At 35.3% G+C, this 24,012-nt stretch overlaps 1 protein-coding gene across 2 annotated transcripts in view; it reads right to left on the bottom strand.

The window, feature by feature from the left end:
• ADAMTS6 (ADAM metallopeptidase with thrombospondin type 1 motif 6) overlaps window positions 1–24,012 on the bottom strand; it is a 159,797-nt gene that overhangs the window by 116,083 nt on the left and 19,702 nt on the right. For both annotated transcript variants that reach the window (XM_049795340.1, XM_049795339.1), the window contains 3 exons: window positions 22,012–22,229; window positions 21,420–21,503; window positions 20,778–20,923 (listed from right to left, as the gene is read on the bottom strand). In XM_049795340.1, the coding sequence (XP_049651297.1) occupies window positions 20,778–20,923; window positions 21,420–21,503; window positions 22,012–22,229 (448 nt within the window). The remainder of the gene's footprint in view (window positions 1–20,777; window positions 20,924–21,419; window positions 21,504–22,011; window positions 22,230–24,012) is intronic.

Here is a 24,012-nt window from a genome sequence, read left to right as displayed (position 1 = left end):
CAGATATGAGACTCAGATATCAAAGATCATTAATATGTTCGTGCAGTCTGATTGCTAAAACTGTGCTAGTCACTCTAACAAATTCTGTAATATGGACATGTGTCATCTTCTACCTGGAGAAACACTAATGATAAAGTTCAAGTTACCCACAGAGAACTGTCCTGAATGGTAACTATGTTCTGACAGATAATACAAAAGCTTTCAATTGCAAACTATGAAAAAAAAAGTCACAATGATTGCTCATTAACTGAAAAATACACTGGTAAGTTCCACACGAGTAAAAGCATGCTTTTTCTGCAGTATCTAGAAAAAAGCGTTCCTTCCCAACAAGCTGCATATCACATGGACAAAGACTCAGACTGCAGAGTAGCAATAAACTGTCAAAACTGTGAATGCTCATGTAGGTATCCATTCAAAATTATGGTCTTAAACTGTGGAGGCATTTTCTGGATAATCTGTTGGACCACTAAGGCTTGGGCAAAAGAGCAAGTAACTAACTGTTATTTACTTCAAGTCACATGAAGAGTCCTTAAGCTGTTTAGGAGAGAAGAAAACAAGCCATTTTCTTCTAGAGGAAAAAAAAAATATCTAGAAATATAAAAATCTAGAAACAGAATCTAAAAACCTGAAGAAAGATGGATCATCTACCATCCGATCTGGAGAACAACGTAAGTTGTGACTGGCAGTGCATTAAAAGAGCATTAAAACAGCAAAGGACATAAAACAGTGATTCTGCAGAAAGAAATTTGATTCTGGGAGCACCTACTCCTCAGTGCTTATTAATGTATCACAGATTACCAGCACTGAAGGCACCGATAAGTGACAGCTTTTACTAAACCAGCTGTGGGTTGCTGGTTGAGAATGTATCACAGGTATCAGGACCAAAGTGCCACAAAAAAATCAGAGGAACACACCTCAGTTGTAAATTGCATTCTGCTTGGGAGACTGAAAAGGATTTCTCTTTTCATTTTACCAGATCCCAAGGAAAAGGAAAAACTCACATTTACTCTTAAAAGAGTAAAACAAAATGCAAGAGGAATAGCAGAAGGTGCCTGTTCTGCAAACATGAGCTAGCATTCTTTTTCACTTTGAAGAAGCTCTCACTGAATACTATATAAAGCTTAAGATGGACTTCCCTGGTTTTAGTGTCTTATCAACAAAAAGCAAATAATACTTAGGATGTGTCCAATAATGCCACTTCAAATCTGTATCATAAAACAGAATAAGCTGCATTACAAGAAAGGCAGATTTCAAAACCTTGTTCTTATTTCTACCTGTAACTAGCTAAACTCTCTTCACTATGGAAACTAGAAAAAAGATATGAAGATGGTGCAGGTATTGTTTTTCAATGACCAGGCTGCACAAAACCAGAAAAACCAGGACCACCCTAATCTGCCATATAAAAGGCTACAAGAAAAAGCACATAGTGTACAAATCTGTGGATCATGTAAGAGTTTGGCGTCGCTGGTGTTAAGTAGTAAGAGTAATGAAAGAGATAGTGAAGGCCAATTTCCCTTGCTACGATGGGTTCAGGAGACACAGACATCCACAGCATGGCATGGGCAAAGGTACTGACAGTCAAAATTGTAACACTGTAATTTTGTATGACCTGAGCATATTGGCAATAAAATTCAATTTTCAAATGAATTTCAATAACATACATGTGAAGAGCATGTATTTAAAGACTGTATTTTACAGTGGAAGTGTATAATTGGTGATTCGCATTTACGTCTGCAGCAGCAGAATCAGACCTTTAAGCAAGTAAGAAGCCATGGTAAGAGATACTGTTTTGATACTATGAGCGCAGAGTATCAGCACAACTGCATGCCTCAGTGTCTCACATAAAATTTACTGAAAGGTAACTAATTGTTAAGTTTTACACAGGGAATCTTCATCTTACTATGGAAGCAACTCTACTGAAGTCATAAGACTTAGTTATGTGAGTAAAGATTTGATAATCAGGCTCTGTTGGGTACAAGTTGGGGAGTGGAGGGTAGAGGAATGTATGTATGGGGGGGTAACTATTTTAACTGTAACACACACAACAGTCCAGACGAAAAAAAAAAAAAAAATTATCAGCAGCAGTAATAACCAAGATTATGTAGCAATAAACCAGAAATTTTGTCAAAATATGACAACTGATGTTCTTGTTCTAACGAGCAGAACCAGTCAGGATCAATTCTACCCTGTATTTAAAAAAGGGAACCTTAAATACAGATGACCTAGGCACCTCGGTGACTCAGAGGGAAGAGTGCCATCTACTGAGTCAATAACTTCATTATAATAAAACCAACAAATCACATTTTTGTCATGAAACAGAAAAGGAAGTTTTAAGTGATATTTGAAGAGTTTTCTACCTCCTATCAAAAATCTAAAGCTTTTTTATTTTGAATATTACTGCAATTTGTATGATAGTGATTCTGTGCTTCTATGTAAGTGAGCTAGTGTTTTAGCCAAATTAATACACACGGCTAAAATATTTCTGAAAGTCTTCTGACACCTCTATTTCCAGGTAATTTAAGAGCTTTGGTTTCCAAAGGGAAGATGTCACTTTCTGAATATTCTGTCTCTTTAAAATCCCTCATAGTTGGACAAAGAATCATGAAGACGCTCAAAATTACATATCAAATTATGTCTGGAAAAGTAGGCTTTTATTCAGGTTTTTTTTGTGGTCTTTTTCTTTAAAAAAAAATTCTGGAATATGGGTTTAACTATGTTGGAGGACAAAATATTAAAAGAGAAAAACATGAAGAACCAGTTACAGAAGATATTCTTAATTTATTTGACCTTTGGGTTAACAAACTTGTTGATAATCAACCTGCAACACATGAAAGCATACCTTTGCAGAAAAATGGAACTACTTCTTGAAGTATGTACTGTAGTCAAAGAAAAGTATGTAACCCTTAAGTGTGTTCTATGTCTCACTCTTTGCCAAATACAGAAGAACGTTATTTACCTATAGATTTCAAATTCTTTAACTTAAAGTGATTAGTTCTGGATGTTTGTGAACCAATTCCTGTTGTGCCCTTAATACACTTGCACAGTGTACAATACACACCTGAGATCTAGTCAGTGAAAATTACTAGAAATGGAGCATAACCTGCATTGCCAATGTCTCTTTGAAAGACATGGGTATATCTTTACTTTTGTTTTAAATTTACTCTCAGAAATTACCTCCTCTTAAAAAAAAATATTAATACACAAAAGCTATTTCAGTAAAGAGATTAATTAAAACACAAAATCATCCTACCATACAAGCTCTAAAAAAAGAGTATCTTTTCCTCCATGATGTTTGTAAAGGCAATTATTTACAAGGAGTGAACTGATACTATGGTTCCTACTCCAAAACATTTAAGAGTATATACAGAAAATGTGGTTTTGTCACTAAGAGCACCAAGCCACTATACCAGACAAAAATCAAACATTTATTTCCACGCAATACTCAGCAGTGAACAAGCAATACAGGGGTAAACAAAAAAAAAAAAAAAATAACACAACGGGGTAGAAACTCAGTCATAGTTTAGATTCTTCAAGCTTCTAGACATAAAAAAAAAAAAAGCTCTTTCATATAGACAGTCCTTCCTTGCAGACAGTTTGCCTTCCAAAAAGTATTATAGTAATTGGAGGATCTGAGCAATCAGCTGGTTATGGAGCTTAGATACTAGTACCTCTAACATGCCCTAATTGCTTACCAAAGTATGCTGTCAGATTTTAACAATTTTAACTACTGCATATTTGACAGAATCACAGTCTTATTTTCTTATTTGCCAATAGTGCTTCTGAGAATAAAGAACTTCTAAAATAAAAAAGCCTTCCACACTGGCAATTTAAAAAGCAGAGATATGCTTCAAAGGTGCTTAGCCCTAAGACACTTTAATCAAGTTAAATGGAGGTGGAAATGTTGAAAAATTCTACAAAGCAGCATGGTATAGAGATCCCTTATTTTTAAAAGCTTAGTAAGGAGATTTTCACCTATTTACTACCAATATAGCATAGTAACAAAATAGGAAACTGACTTACTGGAACACCTGCAGAATTGAAAAGCTGTGCGAAGACTACTACAGTGCCTGCATAGCATTCCCTTTCCAGTCCTTCAGCTCTCTCGTTACATTTTTCAACCAAATAGCTCAGCCTCACTTGTGTTTTACTATCTTAGTGGGAAAACATATTCAGATATATACAGATGACAGTCTACTCAAGTATAATACACAGCAGTTTTATGATGGCTATTTGGGAATAAAAAGGGTTAAAAAAAATATTATTTCCAAAATTTCAGCTCTGGAAAGCAAAACTTCAGAAACATCTGACTTTGTTTCTAAAGTTTCTCCCCAAAAGCTGTATTTGAAAACATGAAGCAATCATGGCAGTGTTGGATTTGACCTCACCACATATAACAGGAAATTACTCGGTAACTATTTGGGAAAAATAGATGCATGGAGTAAGAGAGCATCAAGATTTTGTTTTGAGAGCAACCATGAAATTATGTCTCTTATATAGTGTTCAGGCAGTTTATACTATTGAAAAACAAGAGTTTCTTAAGCTTGGTTTCAGCATATAAAAGTGACATAATTCCTAAGAACAATATATGCCATGACAGCCTTAATGGCAAAATGACAGTTGAAAAAAAGTAAGAGATTTTGGTAGATTGCATAAATAAAGCTACTTACCAACAGATCCTTCCAGATACATTGTCCAAATGCACATTTTCATAAAAATCATACAACCAGTATGATTATGCACTTTTTTGCCACAGTATTGATAGGCAACCATTCTCTCTCTTCCTGCTCTGCGCTGACATGGTATATTTCCCTCCCTCCACAGACACAGGTGCACTTATACTCACCCACAACATTTTCTCTCATCTTCAAAACCCAGGTTGTATAGAGACTGAGGAAGCAGAAAGGAGGATGGAAAAGCATGGTGCATCAAGATAAGTTCTGATGCACAGTAGACAGGAGTAGTAATTTTGCTTCTTTTTTGTAGTGCTGTCAAGACACGTCATCTTTGTTATAGAGGACTTCAGTGTAGCCCTAAGTTGCTGGAGACTGCTCTGCATCCAGGGCAACAGCGACTGCATACCTCTGCCCAGGGCTGGATCCAACCCAATCATTCCCAAGCAATCATCCAGTGCTCACAGTGGACACGGATGCCTGTCTCAAAAGATGTCAGGCATGTAAATATTTTTCCACAAAGCTACCATAGCAAGCACGGTAAAATGGGCTCTGAAGGCAAAGCTTTCCTTAGCAGGCCATTACCCATGTGGTAATTTTTCCTAACTGCTGCTACTTCTGATATTTCAGCTATCAAGACAAGTAGCAGTGAAGAAGTTTGCTTCTTTGTTTTTAATAAGAAGTTTAGTCATATGCAAGTGAAACTCTTTACACCGATTAAGTGAAAGAGGTCATAACAAAATAGCTAGCAGGCTAGAAGGGAGGTTTGGCCTACTGCAAGAAGAAAACGGTCTATCTCAGCCTAGGGCAATTGAGGAGAAAGGAGACAGCCTGCTGTTTATGAATGGGGAGATCTTAGACATACAATATAGATATACCAGAGGCAAAAAGGCTAGAACTGGCATGCTGACAGTACCTACACGTTACATAAACACGCACAGGCAAGAATAATTAGCTGTCACTTTCAAATTATATTACTGTAAGCTGACCACAGTAAAGCAAGAACTCCTATTTGATGATAATTAAATTAGAAAAAGGCAATTATGTTTGAAAGGTTCACAGAAGCATTGCAAACTTTTTACACTGCATACAGTTCCTTAAGATGCTTAAAATATACTATGCAACTCCAAACAATCCCGTTTTCTGGGTAGAGCAATGCAAGCTAAGAATAAGAAAAGAAAACATATATATATATTCATTCTCCATCTTCTAATCTAAAATCCTTTTCCTCAGGATTGAAAAAAGACTTGGATCAATATGACTTGGAGCTTTCTATGTTCACAGCACAAAAATCAATATGAAATCAGAACAGCTCTGGCCCAAAGAAAGAGAACTGCAAGACACTCCAATATTTTAACATATTGTATTAGTATAATATTCAACAGAAAAGCAGAAATGAACATATCCCACATGAGTGATTTAGGAAGAAACATTCTCTTCTCCACACAGTTCAAGCCCACATGCTTAACAGCCGAGAAAGAAACACCCACAAATACAGCATCTGATCCTGTAAACCATAATTTATGTAAGCATTTCTACTAAGGTCAAGGTTTCAATCCTACTGTCCTCCTCATTTTGCAGAGTTGCACCAGCCTTCCATGTATGAGACAGTCATGGCCTTTGCTGTATGAGATAGTCATGGCCTTTGCTGTTATGTCTTTATAATCCCCTTCTCTCCAAATATTACACTGAACTGCCACTTCACACATGCAAGTATCTTTGTTATTGTGTTATCAGACACAATTTTTTTTTCATTATACTCTTTTCCTTAACTTGTATCCAGTTTTTAACCTAGCATCTTACAAAGTACTTTATCTACAAAAATCACAATATTTGATACAATGGAAACACTAATTCCAGAAATTAAGTATTTTGTTCTGAGCTAGAAAAAACTACACACTGACACAGTAATGCTGAAAGACATCTTGGGCAAATAGCTCATCTGAAATCTATTATCAAAGCGTCTTGTCTCTGAAACACACTGATAAATTCCTTCATATGCTTGCCATTTACAAGCATCAAATGAATTTACAACTGTGTACAAAATACAAAATTTATGTACTTATATGAAGTAGTTTCACACAATGAGGACCACACATTCTCTTACTAAGTATGAAAAAGTTTTCCCCCTGAGCCTCTGAACAGACTTTACAGACTGCACACTTTCCAACTCTGTCCAATCAAGGGACAACACCATTTTCAAAGGTGAAGACAATGGTCTAGCAACAGAAAGGTTGAAATTCCTTAACGAAATACCCTATGGGGATGGAAAGAATTTTGAATGAGAAAAATCCTTAACAGTGGAGCATGAGTCCCCATTGCCAATTCTTCCATGAGACTACAGAGTGTCCCAGGAACTAAACTCTCAGCCAAAGAGCCTTGATGAACCCTTCAGCTTTGTTAGCTTGATATATATGTGAAGTGTGACATACCTTTGGAATTAATTGAAGTACTGTTTTTTATATATCTATTGTCTTAGTATTTAAAAAATAAAAATATTTATAAAGTACACATTTATTTTACACTGCTATGGGTCTGTGATTCCAAATAACTGTTTAACAATAGAGCATTCTATTTCAACAGATGAGGTGATTTTAGAAATAGGACACTAAAACACATCTCTATCACCAGTCCCACAAAAGATTGCTCCAGACCACCTCACAGAAAATACTTCCATACAGCTGCACCAGACACTTGGGGAACAAGTGATTCAAGATCTGTGTGGAAGAAGAATCTCTTTAACATGCAGCACGGGAGCAGAGGATGCACCTGAACCTCAAGGATAACAGAAAAGCTTATGGCACACATCATCTGCAACATATAAGTAGATCACGAACAGTGACCTTTACCAGAAGGCATAGCTCAAAGTTAGATCACTGAAGTAGTAAAAATAATTTTGCAGGCTTAAAGAAAGTACTGTTAACATTCTTATTTTCCTTCCTAGTTCTAATTCAAGTAATACAACTTTTGTAAACTTACATCAGCACGGCAGGAAAAAAAGCATGCAAAGTTGGAAGAAATGCCTTTTAAAAATAACACTATGACATTATAAAATAAGTCCTAAGTACTACAGTTTCAAAGAATGATACTCTGGCATTTCAGGCTGAGGAATCCACAGGGTTTTGTTTATTTGCTTTAAAGTGCGGAAAGAAAATGAGGTTTTGCACAGACACACAATGTTCTCATGTTCCTTCCCCTCCCTCCCATACACTAAATCTAGTTGTTATCACCTGTAAGCAAGATTAAGAAAGTACTCTGCCATCTATAAATTCCCTCAATATGATATACTCACACAGAGTTGCATTTATATATACACACACACATATATATCTGTGTGTGTATATATAACTACACACACATATATGTGTGTATATATATAAATAATTGTGCAGAACCAAGTTAATATTTAAGGCACTTGGCATAAGCATGAGAGTTTGACTTACAGATCAAAATGCAGGACTGCAGCCATAATAAATACTCACTAAACAGAACCACTAAAAGAGAAGTTAAATGTATAGAGGTCACAGGCAAAGGAAGATAAAGTTACATATTATTCTGATGGCAGAAAGGTCTTTTGGATGAGGCTGAGGAAGATGAAGATCTTCTTTCACAGACAAAGAAGTCCCACTGTATAACGTGGCTGATACCTAACAGCAAAATATCTTTAGATTATGTTTTGCATTTTTCTAATGGTCAGAACAATTTCTCCCTTACACAAAAATATATTTAATTTACTGAAATAAAACTGCTACATGTAACAAATAGTGACTTTGCTGCAGTTAGAATGCACTATATTTCACTACATTGTGCTACCACCAAAAACACCCACCATTTCATACTGTGGTATAAAGAGTATTAAAGGAAATCTTAATCTTCAGGCAGGCAAACCCATACTGAAAAAAAATACCTTCCTTCTCTCCGAAAGAATGTAAGTTCATAACTACATACTTCCACCTTAAAACACCTGGTATATTCAGTGCTTGCCTGAATAAATTGTTTCAACTGAAAGCTTCTATAAACCATTAAGAATAGAATAGAGTATTTCAGTAGGAAAGGACATACGATGATTATCTAATCCAAAATAGGGACGAAATAGGGACGAAACAGGGAAGAAGGTACAGAAGGACTTCTGGTTCAAATTAAAGAATGCTTTCACCACGCTGATGAAAAGTAGATGAGAAGAGACAGATGCAAAGGTGACAAAAAAAGAGTTCTGTAGGTTTTAGCTGGTTAAGACTAGTTAAGATTACTGGCTTTGTATACAAAAGTAATATACAAAAGTATACTTGACGAGTTATTCTGAAGGTATGAATCAGGTACTTAAAACCCACCCAAAATAATTTTGAATCATGGTTTTCAGCTTGCTTCCACTGATCAAACAGAAACAATTCTGACAAAATGATATTGAGAAAATTCACTATTGTAATGTGCTCTCAAAATTTAGTGACCACTGGTACAACTCTGCAAGTCAAATTATCAGCAACAACATACATGGGAGTCTGAGTTGACATAACCCAAGGGCTCCCCTCACTGGGTGTAATATTTTCTGTTGTTAATTACCACATTGCTGGAATTTCCATCCTAACCATATATGATAATACATGTTAAAATAAAGGAGGCACATCCCTACTCATTTTACAATTTGTTGTACTTATATACACCTTCCTGTTCATACATAATATGCAAAACCTAAATATAGAAAAGCTTCTTTAACTTAGAAGTATTTTTTAAATAAAAGAGTATTTTCCTATTTGTGATAAATAGTTGACACCGATCTTGACCATTGTTCAAGGCTAGTTCAACAGCACTTAAAATTGAAAGCCACTTCTTACTATATAATAGTTACAAAATGCAAGAGAGGAAAAGCATACGAAATATTCAGTACAAAGGACCTACACACAATACTGTGCCAATATATCAAATATTAGAATACCTATCCCTATTGACAGACTAACATTCTGACTCTCTAAACCATACAGCACTACTCTCTAACCTGAATAGGAGTATTGCCTGTTAAAGAAGTGATTAGTCACTACTCAGTTAAACTAAGACAACTGCAGATAATTTGGGGGGAAAAAAATTTAAATTCTTGATTAAATTCATTAGCTTGAGGTACCACTACCACATGTATCCACAGCGGTAGGCCCTGGCCGTGCACACACAACAGCTTTTGGCTATCTGCACAGTGTTCATGGACTACTTCAATATAGTTTTGAAATACTATAAAGAGTGGTATGTATATTAAGAGTTTAAACTAGCAGTGTCTAGAAATTTTCCGTAAGTGCATGCGTGGACAATTAATGACCGGTGATCTAAGAAAGATATTCAATTATGCAGCATTAGAAGAGATTTTTTTGTTCACACTGTTGATAATGTTGTAATTGCTGGCCTGTATTAGCTTAGCCAGTAGAAATACAGCTAGGAAAGGCCCAATCGTCAAAAGTACGAAGAGTTTCAAGTCTAGAAATAAGTAAAAGATATAAAGCATAACAAAGCAAAAATTGTTGTATTTGCTGAGTATATTCCCATTTGGACTATCCCCATGTGCTACAGTTTCACCAGCTGATAATAGCTCAATGTGGCAGCAACAGAAGGGAACAGAAAACAAACAATGGCAGGAAGAATTGGAATACAGTGCATGAAAGAGCAAATCTACACAAGACTTGCTAGTCATTAAATGTGTTTACAATCTCATATTTAATTCCTTACAGTTGGCCAGGCCACCATTCCCTCACATGCTGTTGCAAAATAAATGGTTTGACCAGAATTTCGGTTGGTTCTCAGTGTTATCTCAGTGTTTGTATTTCAGCCACCATATTTTCCAGTGTTTTCTTCATATAATAAAGACTGTGAAACATGTATCTTTATAAAAGTGTATGTTAAAAAAAATAACTGAGAATGCAACACAGGTGGTAATTTAATTCTGAATATACCACATGTAAACGAATGTGATTTCTTCATCAAATTTCTTATTCATTAAAATATTTTGAGTTGAAAACAAAAGAATTTGATTTCATTTGAGTTTAAAGCAAAATTTTATCTGTTGTTTAGCAGACTGGATTTCAGAATCAACTTTAGTACCAACTAACCGAGCACACATGATCAGGCCAGCATGGCAATTACAAAATATTCAACCATGGAATTTTAACTTTGGTTTTTGACTTCACCTCCATCATCCAGTTCTATCAGAATGTTAAAAGTCTTTTAAGCTACATTTTGTCATACGCTGTGAAAGGGAAGCTGAACTGCTACAACCGCAGACATGAACTACAACTTATTTCTTCACCTGGGATGATTCTGTAATATCCTCTGCTCCTGCCTATTCATACCTGTCCTCTGACTGGAAAATTTCCAGACATTTCCTTTCAAGTGTTACTTCTTTGCTGTAAATGCACTAATAAAGCAAGCAAGAAAAAAAATATTAACCTGTAATTAGTGCTAATCACTTTGGAAAATAGTTTCAACACACTGAATATATTTAAAAATTAGTTAGGAAGTGATCTATTTCTATGCATAATGGGTGTTTATAAAAGCAGTGAATTTAATATAGAAATTGGTACAACTTCAGACAAAATGCCATCCCTCATTTAAAAAAGCTTAAGACACTCACGCACCTAACTTCACTAATCCACATTTTAAAACTGCAAAATATTTCAAAACATTATTAAGTATCTTGGAACAAACAGTACTCGCTTTAGGATTTACATGATTATTTGCATAATTAAAATGAACAAGGTATGAACTCAAACTCAAATCTTACTCAGATCCTACTGAAATAATGGGCATTACCTCAAAACATAAATAATCATGCCCTTCATTGGGACAGATTGGTGTAAACTAGCAGAAACTGAAGAACAGTCAATACTAAAATTAAATGGCTATGATGTTACCACTAAAAGTATTCATTTACAACTTGTGTCCTAATTAAAGAACATTTTTAATGTATTCTTATACATAAGCAATCAAATAAACTGTAGCTACGAAGTTTAGCTAAGTAGTCCAGACTGATGTTTAAAATGTGGAGAAAACATGAAAATGTAGCATACATTCACATGTGGTGAGAGACAGAATTTATGCAACAGATTGCAGACAAAATCCAAAATTGGTGAAAATCCAGGGTAGAAATTGGCCTAATAAGTTTTTCTATATTGTTAAAATGAGGAGCACAGCTACTCACTTGCATATGTATTATCATGCCAGTCATTGTAAGTTGTGAAAATATCAACAGCCCTGATATTCTACTTATGCAAGAGAGGGGAAAACAAGAAAAAAAGAATGCTAGGATTCTACTCAGACTACTAAGAAAAATTAGAAATGAGACCTTTTTAAACAAGATTATGTTCTTTATGAAAAAGAAGGCAAAATATGACATTTCAAACTGCTAGAAAGCCCTTCCTCAGATATCTGGCCAAGCAGTAACTGAGTGTTCTAACAGATATCCCAAACTATTACCACCAAACATTTCCTGGAAAAACTATCATTTGAATAGTTTTATGACCCTTTGTGCAACTCAGAAGGTAAATGCCTGGAGAAGAAAAAGGGGGGGAAAAATAGAGCATACAGAAGTATTTTTCATTGATTTTTTTCCTTCTGTAGTAAGTCTAGCATGTAAAAGGAACAGTTTTATTTATAAACTAGAGCAGGCATTAATGTAACATTACTATCAACAGCAAAAGTAGTTTGGTATTTTATGGATTTATCCCAATGCATTTTTTAATTACAGAAGGTTTCATTGCCTCCTTTAAAGAAAGACTTTAACTGGGGGCAGTAAGGAGTTGCACTGCCCACATTGTGTGCTAGTAGATACTCTCAAGTTTTCCATTTCAGGAAATCATTAGGTGTGTAACCAGTTCCAGTCAGTGAGCACATCTTAAGAGATGTTTGTGGGAGTACACTCAAAATTTCTGTCTTCAGTTGAGATAGGAGTATGTTATTTGTCTTTTTACTCAGCATCAAGTATTTCAATCAATCTACCAAAAAAAATTAAAACAGCTTTCAGACTTGAAGTCTCCAGTCAGAGCATGAAAGTCTGAGCTTTACTCCATGACACCGGTCACTCTTCTGGATTTGATATTAAATAAAACACATTTTGAACACATTTTGTCCATCTGGAATGGATTAGGCAAACTCTGGGTATACCTTATACCTTTTCCACCCTTCCACCCTCACAGACTCAAATTTTATAAACTTAATCTGAATACATGTCTTCTAACTAACTATCTGTAAACTAAGTGTCAACTAATGTCATCAGAAATTAAAAATAACAGCCTTTTTATTGATTAGAAAACATTCAACTATCAGTGTGTTTGTTAATTAGCCACAAATCACCTGCTGGTTGACATTTGCCATGCAATCAGCAGTTTTTCAGATTCACATTCTAGCTACTTTATTGTTCCATGTGAGTTTCCTCAAATCCCACAGAGTCTATTTGATTCCTTTCAGCTACAAAATCTAGGAACATATTTTAAAGATACAATTCACACTAACCTCCTCTCTGCGAAACCCCCAACAAATTCACAGCTGAGGGTGGAAACCTGAGCAACATTTCAGGCCTTATTCTGTTAATGTGGGGTGGGGGAACAAAAAACCCCACCCAAAAAGGAAGTGTATAACTGTCACATAAAGAGGAATTATATAACATGCCAACTGATATTATTAATTCCCAAATATTTTGTAATTTTCTCTATTGCTTGTGTTTGATTTTCTACCATCATTTCAGAGCCTACAACCTCTCAGGTCACAAGAAAAGACAGAAAATCGATGAAGCAGAATTCTCCACTGAAATCTTTGTATATGTTTTTCCCCCCACTGAATATGCAGGGCTTGCAATTTTAGAACATATCTCCAGACCTGTATGTATCTAAAGCAAATAAATCATCTACACACAGAGACCCTGTATTGTTGTAATGGCTCACAGTTACAATGCTTCATCTCTCAGCCACAACCTCTTTTTTGTCAATCTTAGGGTAGTCATTCCAAAGAATATGCCTTAGGATAGTGAAGACCCACAAAATCTTTTTGACACAAGAGTAAGAATTATAAGAACTGTGGTACCAGTGCCATATCTAGCAACACACTGATTCTATCAGTGGTCAGTAGCAGGTGTTTAAAAAGGAGTGCAAGGAACATACCACATATAGAAACCCTGGTACAAATATTCCTATTATGCAAAGCACCGTGCAAACAACATCAAATACCTTACTTTCCTCAATCTGCTGTGGCAAGAGTCCTAGTCCATTTCAAGTTTGTTTGGGGTTTTTTCCAAATGTCTCATTTTGAGTAGGCAGATAGATTATTCACTTACACCCCTTTAACTCCCTGAAAACAAAGGCATGGGAAATTTTGTGTTATTTGGAAAGCAGTCTCCTCGCGTTTTAAATATCTGTGGAGACAGACATTACGGGCAACATATACATCTTTTCAACCCTCCCAGAGAAGTAATCTTACACACATGGTCTCCAAGACACTAAGTCAATGGACAATCTTACAATTTTTGCACAAAAATCAACTAAGGAAAAACAGCCTCCTGTCAGGGGCTTAAATTCACTGCAAGGAACTCCAGTGGACCAAGCTGAAAGGCTGCATAAAAAACAAGGGTGAAAACTGCTTAGTGGACTAAGAGTCAAGGAACTAAGAAGCGAACAGATAAAACAGACATCAGAATTACTTCGTGAAATTGGAACCCTTCTCATTAATGGAGGAAGAAACAACAGGATGAGGATCAGAAATCCTCTGGATGTCCACATTTATTGGACAAGGCTAGGAAATTGTCTTGACAGAGTAACGTGAGAGTGCCTTGTATAGAAAATAAGTCTTTGCAACAAGTTAAGAAGCCCAGAAAAAAAAAGTGGAAAAGTGCCTCAGAAAAGAAGCATAACAATCTTAGACCTGCAGGAAGAAAGATTGCAGAGTCCTGCCAGGCCTACCTCACTAGTACAGAACCTGATGGTGAAATGTTAGTTGTTATTATAGAATAAAAGTATTATTACTAACCTACAAGCAATTGATACGCAGAAGGGCAACTGTGTCCATAAAATACACTTCCTTTTAGGACTGTTATTGGGACGATGCAACTACAAAATCATCCCTGGCTGCCTAAAACCCCTTAATGTTATTAAAAAATGAAAGGCATGATTGTGGTCAGCTCTACACAGGTATGCAAAATGAAACGAGTCTTTTTGCTTCTCTCAAGTATCTACAGCAATGCCAGAAACATTGCAGTTCTTTAGATTATGAACCACAAGATTTACAGGAGTTTAGGATTGCTGCCATATACATGTACATTCTGCCCCCTTAGAAAAACTGGCAGCACTGGCCTGCACAGGGGATGCATATCTCACAGAAAGGGAGAATACTTGGCCCGTGAGGGCACGTGAATAAGGCAACAACTAACTGAAGCATTGTGAAGTTAATCTTGTACATATACAATAAACAAACCAGTTCTGTAAAATTTCTCTCCTTTAAAGACTTAAAAATCCACCAACTGTGTACTAACGCTAATGCCTCCCATATTGGCTTCAGCAGTGTTGCTAGAGAAATGTTGCATACTAATAATACCAGGGTTAATGCTAACAGCAGCCATACCACACTGCTTAGCAATACACTTACTGAGTTACAAGTGTATTGGTACCTGGCAAAAATACAAGAGTCTGTATTAAGAGAGAGCTCACTCACTGTCTCACAAAAATTAGTATGTACAAGCCCATTTAAAACCAAGAGAAATAGAAAAATTATACCATCTGTGGTACTGACCACTTTTACTGACACCAGTCGAATCTACAAATTGAGGTGTATTTGGCTTAATCGATAAAAACATCTTCTGGCCCCAATTCTTTATTCAAGAAAATAAAAGATTCCTCTAACAGAGTACACCAGTGATGCTGTGGAATAAATTGTTGCTAAAGCAGTAAACCACTCGTAAAACTAACACAAGTGGACTCCAATCCAAGTAAAAGTTTTTGTATTTCAAAATATTGTAAGCCATTAATTTCAGAAGCTTTATCTACATAACTGCACCTCTAACAGAGTACCAGGGTGGGGAGGGTGCAAATTTACAGTCTCAAAACTAAAACTTTATGAAGTTTTTTGCATGGAATCAGTTATGTTCCTATAAAAGGACTGTAGCTACATCAAAAGAGATCTTGAGGCATTTGCCAAGCATAGTGGATTTGGTTTTCTTTTAAAAAAATACAAACCAAACTCTCAATATGTGATGCTACCAACAGATGACATTTCATGCAACAACTTTTAAGAAGTACTATCTCTTTAAGCAAGTAAGGTTTCAAATGTTTCTCTGTTTAAAACATTTGTATCTCAAAGACCAAGTTCTGCCCCCTTAGTGATACACACAGGCATCTCAGCTTCCCCCTGAAACTTTCCTCTCTATGGGCTGTTTGGTATGCCTTTTACTTGATCTACTGACATACCAGGATGCAAATGAATAGCTCTGGATCTTCCCTCCCAGCAGGCCAAGACTCCATTGCTGCAAAGTTTAGAGAGTCAGTCACACATTATTTGGAAAAACAACTATTTAGTACCTGGACAAATTAAACTAACCATCTTGAGCTATATAGAAATGTAGTACTAGACAACTCAGGGTGTTTAAAAAAAAAAGGTATTTTTAAAAATTTTGTCATCTTCTCCTCCACTGCTGCTACAAAGCATAACCTAGAATGCAAACCTCTGGCCCTTACCATTCTGTGCAGGGGCACAGTACAAGGAATAGTTTTGTTCATAATGTATATGCTTGCAAGTTAACCAAGGTACTGCTAAGGAGTTCCATTATTCCTACTTTATGATCTGTAGGATGAAGAGAAGGAAGCAACTGATTGAAATGGAAGGGAAGCTGGGTTAAGTATTTTTCAACTAACAATACCATAGCATACATGTGACCTCTGAAGCTTTCTGTTTTTAAGGTAAAGTAACAAAAAGAGGAAGCAGGCTACCAATGAAGTTAAAAAAAAAAATAAAAAAAAATCAGCAATTTGCTGAACTTCAAGAACTGACTTCAAAAAGGCTAACATACTTCTATACTGGGGATGGGATGCACAAGTGAGAATATACAGAGACTCTCAGAACTTATATTGAGTCTTAAAATGACAAATCTGAGAAGTAAACATTGTGCCAAAAAGTGAGATTATCATATCCGTAATGCAGGAATACAAGAACTAAATGCAAAGACTACAAAAAGACTTGAGATAAGAGAATCATACAAGTTTTTCTCCTCCATTTATTAATTTGTAGTACGAAGGATTTTAAGGATTCACTAGGTTTATCTAAAGTCAAAGTCACTTAATGGACCAAAAGAAGACAGTCTTAACAGCATTACACTATTAATCAGCCTCATCATTAAAACCTGTCTGCTTAGTATTTTACTTTCATGTGCCCCCAAGAACCCAATTTGGACAATTACAGGATAAAATATTAAAGTCTGAGACTTAAAGACCATCTCCAACAGAAATTTCTAGGTGAAATTTCAAAGAATGACCACTATACAAAAAAACAGGTCTTATTGTTATAGAGCATTAATTCAGTCACAGTCTTATCTTGAAATAACGTTAAGCACTTAAGACTCAGAAAATACAAACAAAAGTTCTGTAAATTAATAAAAGAAGGTAAAAGCACAGTAACATACATAAAAGTATTATCAGTGTCTGGGTAATTGCTATTCTTGTTATACAAAGTCACCCAATGTGCCGAGAGTCTGTAATAAGCCCTCTAAGGCCTATTACCTACCCCAGAGTTGCCATTATAAGAAGGTTATCTAGTTCTTACCAATTGCAGGGACACTCAAAGGCTCCCCAGTGAAACTGAAGGAAGATGCTTCTGCTCACAATAGTATCAGGAAATGTTCTTGCTAGTTATCATTTTTATGCCTACAGCATAGTCAGGCAGGATTAAAGAAACTTAACCAGTCCCAATACTCACCACAGTGAGTTAAGAATGCACATTATTTTTGTTACCATACTTGTGCAAGTAATACCATATTTCCATCACCACAATTTTGCTCTTCTGATAGGGAATCACACTCCTGGAGCAGTCTCTTACCTGCCTTATTTTTTATTACCAGCTAAGAAGTTTTCTGCAATCCCCTACCCACTTGTAAAACAAGTTCTGCAGACTACCTACAGGCCCATGACAGAGAAGCCCATATACCAGGCACAGTGAACACAGCTAGGCTCTTCTTCAAACACCAGTGGCTTAGCAGGCATGGTCACATCTCCATGGGTCTTCCTAGATTAGTTTAGCATACCTCCATGCCAGTAAGGTTACCTGGTTTTAGCATACAGCTAATTAAGGGTACAAAAGTCTGTCTACATCGGTCAAGCAGACAGCCCTAAGGAATCAGCACCCTTAATACTGCTTTTTTCCCAGATCAGAGCATGCCATCTTTGAAAGGATCATGGAGGAAAGCCATCTGTTGCTAAGAAAAGCTGAGGTGCTGTCTTCATTTGCAAGGATGAAGATAATGACTCTTCTTAATAACTTTGTCCCACTTCTCAGAGATTGTTGTAGCTGCAAACTTAAAATACTCAGCTAGGACTAGGTAACACTTTCAAATACATCAGTTAGTTACTGAAAAATCTGGTTTTGATCAACACAAACCTATTCATAAGGTTGAACTGAAACCTCCCTACTTTCCATAAGATAGTAACACACACAATGACCAAAAATGGTTCCAGTGTCAAATTCAATGAAAATGTAATTAGCCCATACAGAGCAGAGTAGCATCAGTGGGACAGATTCAGGAAACTGCTTTCAAAACACTATTACAGTGGCTAAAAAATAACTTAATATTTGGTAGTATAGGCTCAAATTCCTTCAGGTAGAAGAGGTTATTAAAGACCTCTCCAACACTTTAGGAGTTTAAAGCACTGTAGCTATACCCTCCTCTTTCACATGTAATGCGTTAACTCTGGTTCCTCAAGTGAGTGATCCAAAATAGAATGAGAACAAGCATGTTATCATTTCAGTAATTAATTTAGAATTGTTTAAAGCTAATGGATTTACATGTTTATACTAATATAGATTTATCTTTACTCATTCCAATGTAAAGAAGAAAAATCCATTCCTCGCACATTCTCACTTATTAGTAAGAGCCAGAATAGCCAGCAGTTTCAGTAAAAGCCTGATTGATCCATTCAAAATTGATTAGTGTAGCTTTTGGGATTATTTTATAAATTACAATTATTATAGTAAATAAATGAATACAAACGTTCTATCGTGAAAGCATATATAACTGAACTTAAAAGTTCAGCAGCACTTTATAAAGGTAGATATTACTAGCCTCCAGACACTACAATGAGGCACTTTGTTGATTTAAAATATAGGCATATACTTAGAAGTGTAAACTTCTTAGCACTAAACTTGCAAGTTATAAAAATAACTCCTATGTCCTTTTTAAAAGTTAAAAAGTTAATTTTCAATGGGTATTATTCACATTCCCTGAAAACTTGCTCCTTTTGCAGTTAAAGGCCTTGCAAGTTAGCACTGACATAAGTCTTTGTCTGGAACACAGAATTGTTCGTAACTATGCTGGGAACATCCTACCAGAACAGGGAAGCCAGTACAGAACATACAGTAATAAAATTTATTGAAGCACAACAGTGAAAGAAAATAAACAATTGTGTTTTGCAGTGCGAGAACAACACTAACAAAACATCAAGTTATTCACCCATAACAGTAAAAATACAGTGTTGCCAATGCAGCTTATATCTACATATTGGGGGGCTTCAACTGATACAACCATACCACCTATGGATTATGCTTTTTTCACTCACTGCCTAAATTATACCAGTAAAAGCTTGATGTGTAGCACAGCTGTAAAGATGTATTTAATCTCACATGTGAGCAGCCCTAGTGAAGGAATTACTTGTATATAAAAAATTGAGCATAAACGAAGGCCTTTGTGAAAAATCAATATCCTAGAATGTAACTATATTATTTTGAATGCAATTCCATTTATTTTTATTAGATACTTCTTTTTTTTTTTTTAAGAACTTTTTGGACTATAACAGCTCTCTAAATGACTCTGGCGTTTAATCATTCCAATTGTTACTATGTTGTATTAATGACCACATGTAACAATTGTATTTGAAATATGAATGCAAAAATACATAAAAGTGTTTCATCAGCTTTTCTTTCCTCTCAAAAAAATTGTTCCTTATACAAAACAAAACCAATTAAAAACACTCATCCAAAAAAAAAAAAAAACCAGCCACTTCTACACCTTTTATGCAAAATTCCAGAAAAGATCCATTATTTTAATCACTGTTTAAACATCTTCTGCAGTGAACACAATGACTCCACAAATAGGTCACAAAGTAGTACAGAATTTGTCCTGGAAAGCAGAAGCTATAATAAAAAGAGCCTAATCCAAATCAGTGCTGCTGCACCTGCTGCTATTTCAAGGAAACAGAAAAGAATGAAGTGTCCTTAAACAACAGGGAAACTGATTTCCTAATACAGTACAGTTGCCTACCCATAACTACAAAGGACAAACACGAATACGTTTATCAGGATTGCAAGATTACAGTGCAAGCTTTGTTGAATTTATCACAGTAATGGTGGAATGGAACCAAACAAATGGGGACATATGCAGGCTTTGAAACTACCTATTAAAACTGTCAGTTCTCATCTTAAGCATAATAAATAAAAACAGCTACAAAGCAGATTCTCACATTGCCTGAATCTGCAAGAACCTGTTTTTCAGCAGAAATTACTATTACAGTAGTTGAGGTTCTGGCTTGAAATTCTTATAAAAAACATGTATGGTTAACAAAACATTTCCCATACTGTTTTGTTCTCCATAACCTTATGAATTATTTTCAATTATGAAGTATAAAATGTTCAATAGGATCCATCTGTGGCAATTATGAAGTAAAAATAACAGAAGCAGAAAGTAATTTGCAGATCTTACTTTTCCAGATTCTTAATCTGCAGTTTAACAGTCCAATATATTCAAGACAAGCCATCTATTTATTCTCCCCCTCTTAAGATTACCTACCAATTATATTATTTACAACTATCCTCTCTCTCTCTCTCAGGTAAGAACAACAAAGCTACAGAAATAAAATAAAATAAACACAATACTTATAATGACCATACCTAGTAATAAGAACCGCATTATCATGGTGGGCAATCCCATTTTCTGGAATGGTGTTTCCATCACTTTGGTGGGAGAGAATGGATTTCTGCCACTTACAGAAGCTATCGAGGGACTTGTCTGCATGGTGGTTTATCTCCAAGTTTGGCTGCAATACAACATGCATACCAGAAATGTTCCAAACAAATTACTAAGGTCAGTTGTTAAGCCTTTTGAAAACTAAAATGGGACTATAATTAGAAGCAGTGGTTTCTAGGAATAAACTCTTCTTGCCAAATTTTATCTCTGTAAAATCTGACCCCAAGTTCAGCTGTGTATTACTGAACAGGCATTCTTTCTGCTCCAACTTTAATAATGATTATGTCAATACAAAAAAATCAGAATATCAAAATACAGATCTAAAAATAAAACTGACATCCCCGAAGGTGTATTAATATTCACCTGAAGTAAGAACAGATATCTTTGAGATGATACTTGAGAAATATTCCTTTGAACTGTTTCATCTTGATTAAAGTAGTGAAAGATTACAACATAGGTTTTATACTCAGATGCAGCCATTTCAAGCAATAATTAAATGAAATCTATGTTACAGAATAATGTAACTTGTATTTCAGGGAAATAAAGCTTAGCACAACAGCTCTTACCTGATCTTCAGTGAGGACAATTAAACGTGTCACTATAATATTCACAACGTTTCCTAGACTGGAATCACGATAAAGTTTGGCAACCTGACCTCCAGAAAATAAGAAAAGGCACAAAGTCAGACAAGAATCACTACTTGTTTCCTAAATGGTTAAAAATTAAACTATTTTCTCATTCAGTGTAATTTCATAATGTTAATTATAATTATCACCTGAATAAGAGTTCTTTTTGGACCAAAAAATGACCATTCAGTAAAACAAACTTCTTGGGTCACACTTCTCAATCAAAACTGTTTATACCTTATTTCATAATTCATCCAGCACAAGGAGCATTTAGACTCTTGACTTAAACAGAATAGAATTGCATAATCTAAATGTAATCATATGAATTTAAAATTAAAAACAAGCAATTTAAAAGTAATCAGTGTACTTCTTGACAGAAACAGTACTGCATTTTTCCCACGATGCTAACATTTGCCATATTTCAACTAGTAATTCTTGCAAGCTGACACATATTTTAAAGCTTCATTCATTAGTTGCTTTATCATTTCAGTACATGCATACTGATATGAACACAGAGAGGGATGAAACTTACAATATTCATTACACTCAAAATGTAGTGTTCAATGTCCTTGCGACCATGGTATCCCACCATCATTTTGTCTGCTACTACCAGCGTTTCCACAAACCGTTCAAGGCTTACTGATCTCTTCTGTCGACTATGACTACTTAACGTGTCATTGACTGGAAATGAAGTTGGAAAAGCAGATGCATCACTCATCCACCAAGGTTTACCACTTCTTGTGAGGTCTTCTAGGAACCAAAATAATTCAACACTTCAGAGGGGTCACTAGTAAAACTCATTCAAATGCAGCTGTTCTATGTTGAGATTACTGTCTTCAAGCTTCTAAAATGAAGTCCTTCTTGAGGCAAAAAAAAATTAAATTCATTATCTAGACTTTTTTTTTTTAATTTTAAAATACTTTATATAATGCAAAACCAAGAGTTCTAATAGTCTCAGTTCTCCTTAACTTGACTTAGGATAATATTCTGCACATCTATGTTAATACTAAAATTAGTTATAAATAACCACAAGCACACTTCAGAATTTTAAAGGTAAGAACAAGACAGCTGTAACATTTGGAAAATACATACTGGTAACCAAATATTCAAAATTAAGGTAAAAGATATCAAAATATACTAAGGAATTAAACTTGCTGATAAGGAACCAAAAAAGCTTTTTCCCTCCTGTGAAACTCTAATTATCAGGCAATTATGCTTACATGCCTAATGTTTTTTGGGCCAAATAAATTAATTTTCTCTTCAGAAAGCTATCAGATTATGTTTTCCCTTCCTCAAGAATTAACTATAATGGGAAGCTTAAAATGGCCTAACATGAGATAATTGCTATAGTTATTTTTAACACTAATGTTAATTCCAATATGTTGATTCCTATACTTGTTTCATGTAAATATATGGAAAAAAATTTATTGCATGCAAGAGATTGATTATTAAAAATCCAAACAGCTGTAATTATCAGCAAAACAAACACTACAAACTTAATTTGAATTTGAATTCCTGTCCTCAGGACAAAATTGTACCTGCCCTTCCTTGCAAAACTGGCATTTTTGTGTGTATTAAATATCTCTTTTCCACAAAGGCCCACACAGATCTCAGCCTTAAGTTTATTAAAGTATATTGTTAGTCTGGTTTTACCTAAGTAGGATTTCAAAATATCTAAGCTATTCTTGCTAGTTATGGATGAACATAGTAACAGTTAGACACATTTATAATTGTCTGAACAGGACTGCTCAAGGGAGCAATTTCTGAGATGCATCCTTACCTCTACTAAAACTGGTTCAGCTAAGGATGAGTTGAGATAGGACCGGTACCTTCCATGAAAAAGCAGTGCTTCATGCAATCAACTAAGCACGCTATTTTCAAAGAGCAATAACTACACGCAAAGAATGTACATTCACTTCAAAACCAGGAATACAAAGCTTCAGCATTCCCACTGTTGCAGTGTTTCACAATTTCTGAGGCTACAGTGTTGGCTTTAAAAGGTGCATATTTTAGAGAAGTCAAAAAATGAGAATAAACCTGGCAGGTGAAAAAATGTCAGTAACATAATTGTCCTCATTCTGCAATGGGTATAATCCATCCTAAAAAAATGGTATTAAGTACCTGTTGAGGATTCAATAATGAATACTAAGCTTCTCCCTGTTTTTCATCTCTATTGTCGGAAATTCAAAGTTGTTTTAATTGTTCAAAGACTTTCATCTCACTTAAGCAGTGATTTGGGAATGTCTAGAATTTTCTGACAGCTTCTGTACTAAATTTTTCAAAATCCACTCTTCATTTTCAAATAACAAACGGTGACACTTGAGGATTTCTGATGCTTTTGGAGTGCTAGATGTACTTGAGAAATGCAACACTGCTTCTACATTAATTCATAATTTTTCAAAGATGCAAATCTATTCTAAACATTTGAAAGCTGATGAGCTCATGCAGAAAACTTTCAGAGAAAAAAAGAAAAGATGATGTTGTACTCATCTTGATAGCATCTTTCAAACAAAGGTCTCGGAAGACTTCACAA

The sequence above is a fragment of the Accipiter gentilis genome, chromosome Z (assembly GCF_929443795.1).
Source record: "Accipiter gentilis chromosome Z, bAccGen1.1, whole genome shotgun sequence".
NCBI lineage: Eukaryota > Metazoa > Chordata > Aves > Accipitriformes > Accipitridae > Astur > Astur gentilis.
The sequence above is the reverse complement of the archived record's forward strand: the minus strand, read 5'-3'. Positions and strand labels throughout refer to the sequence as shown.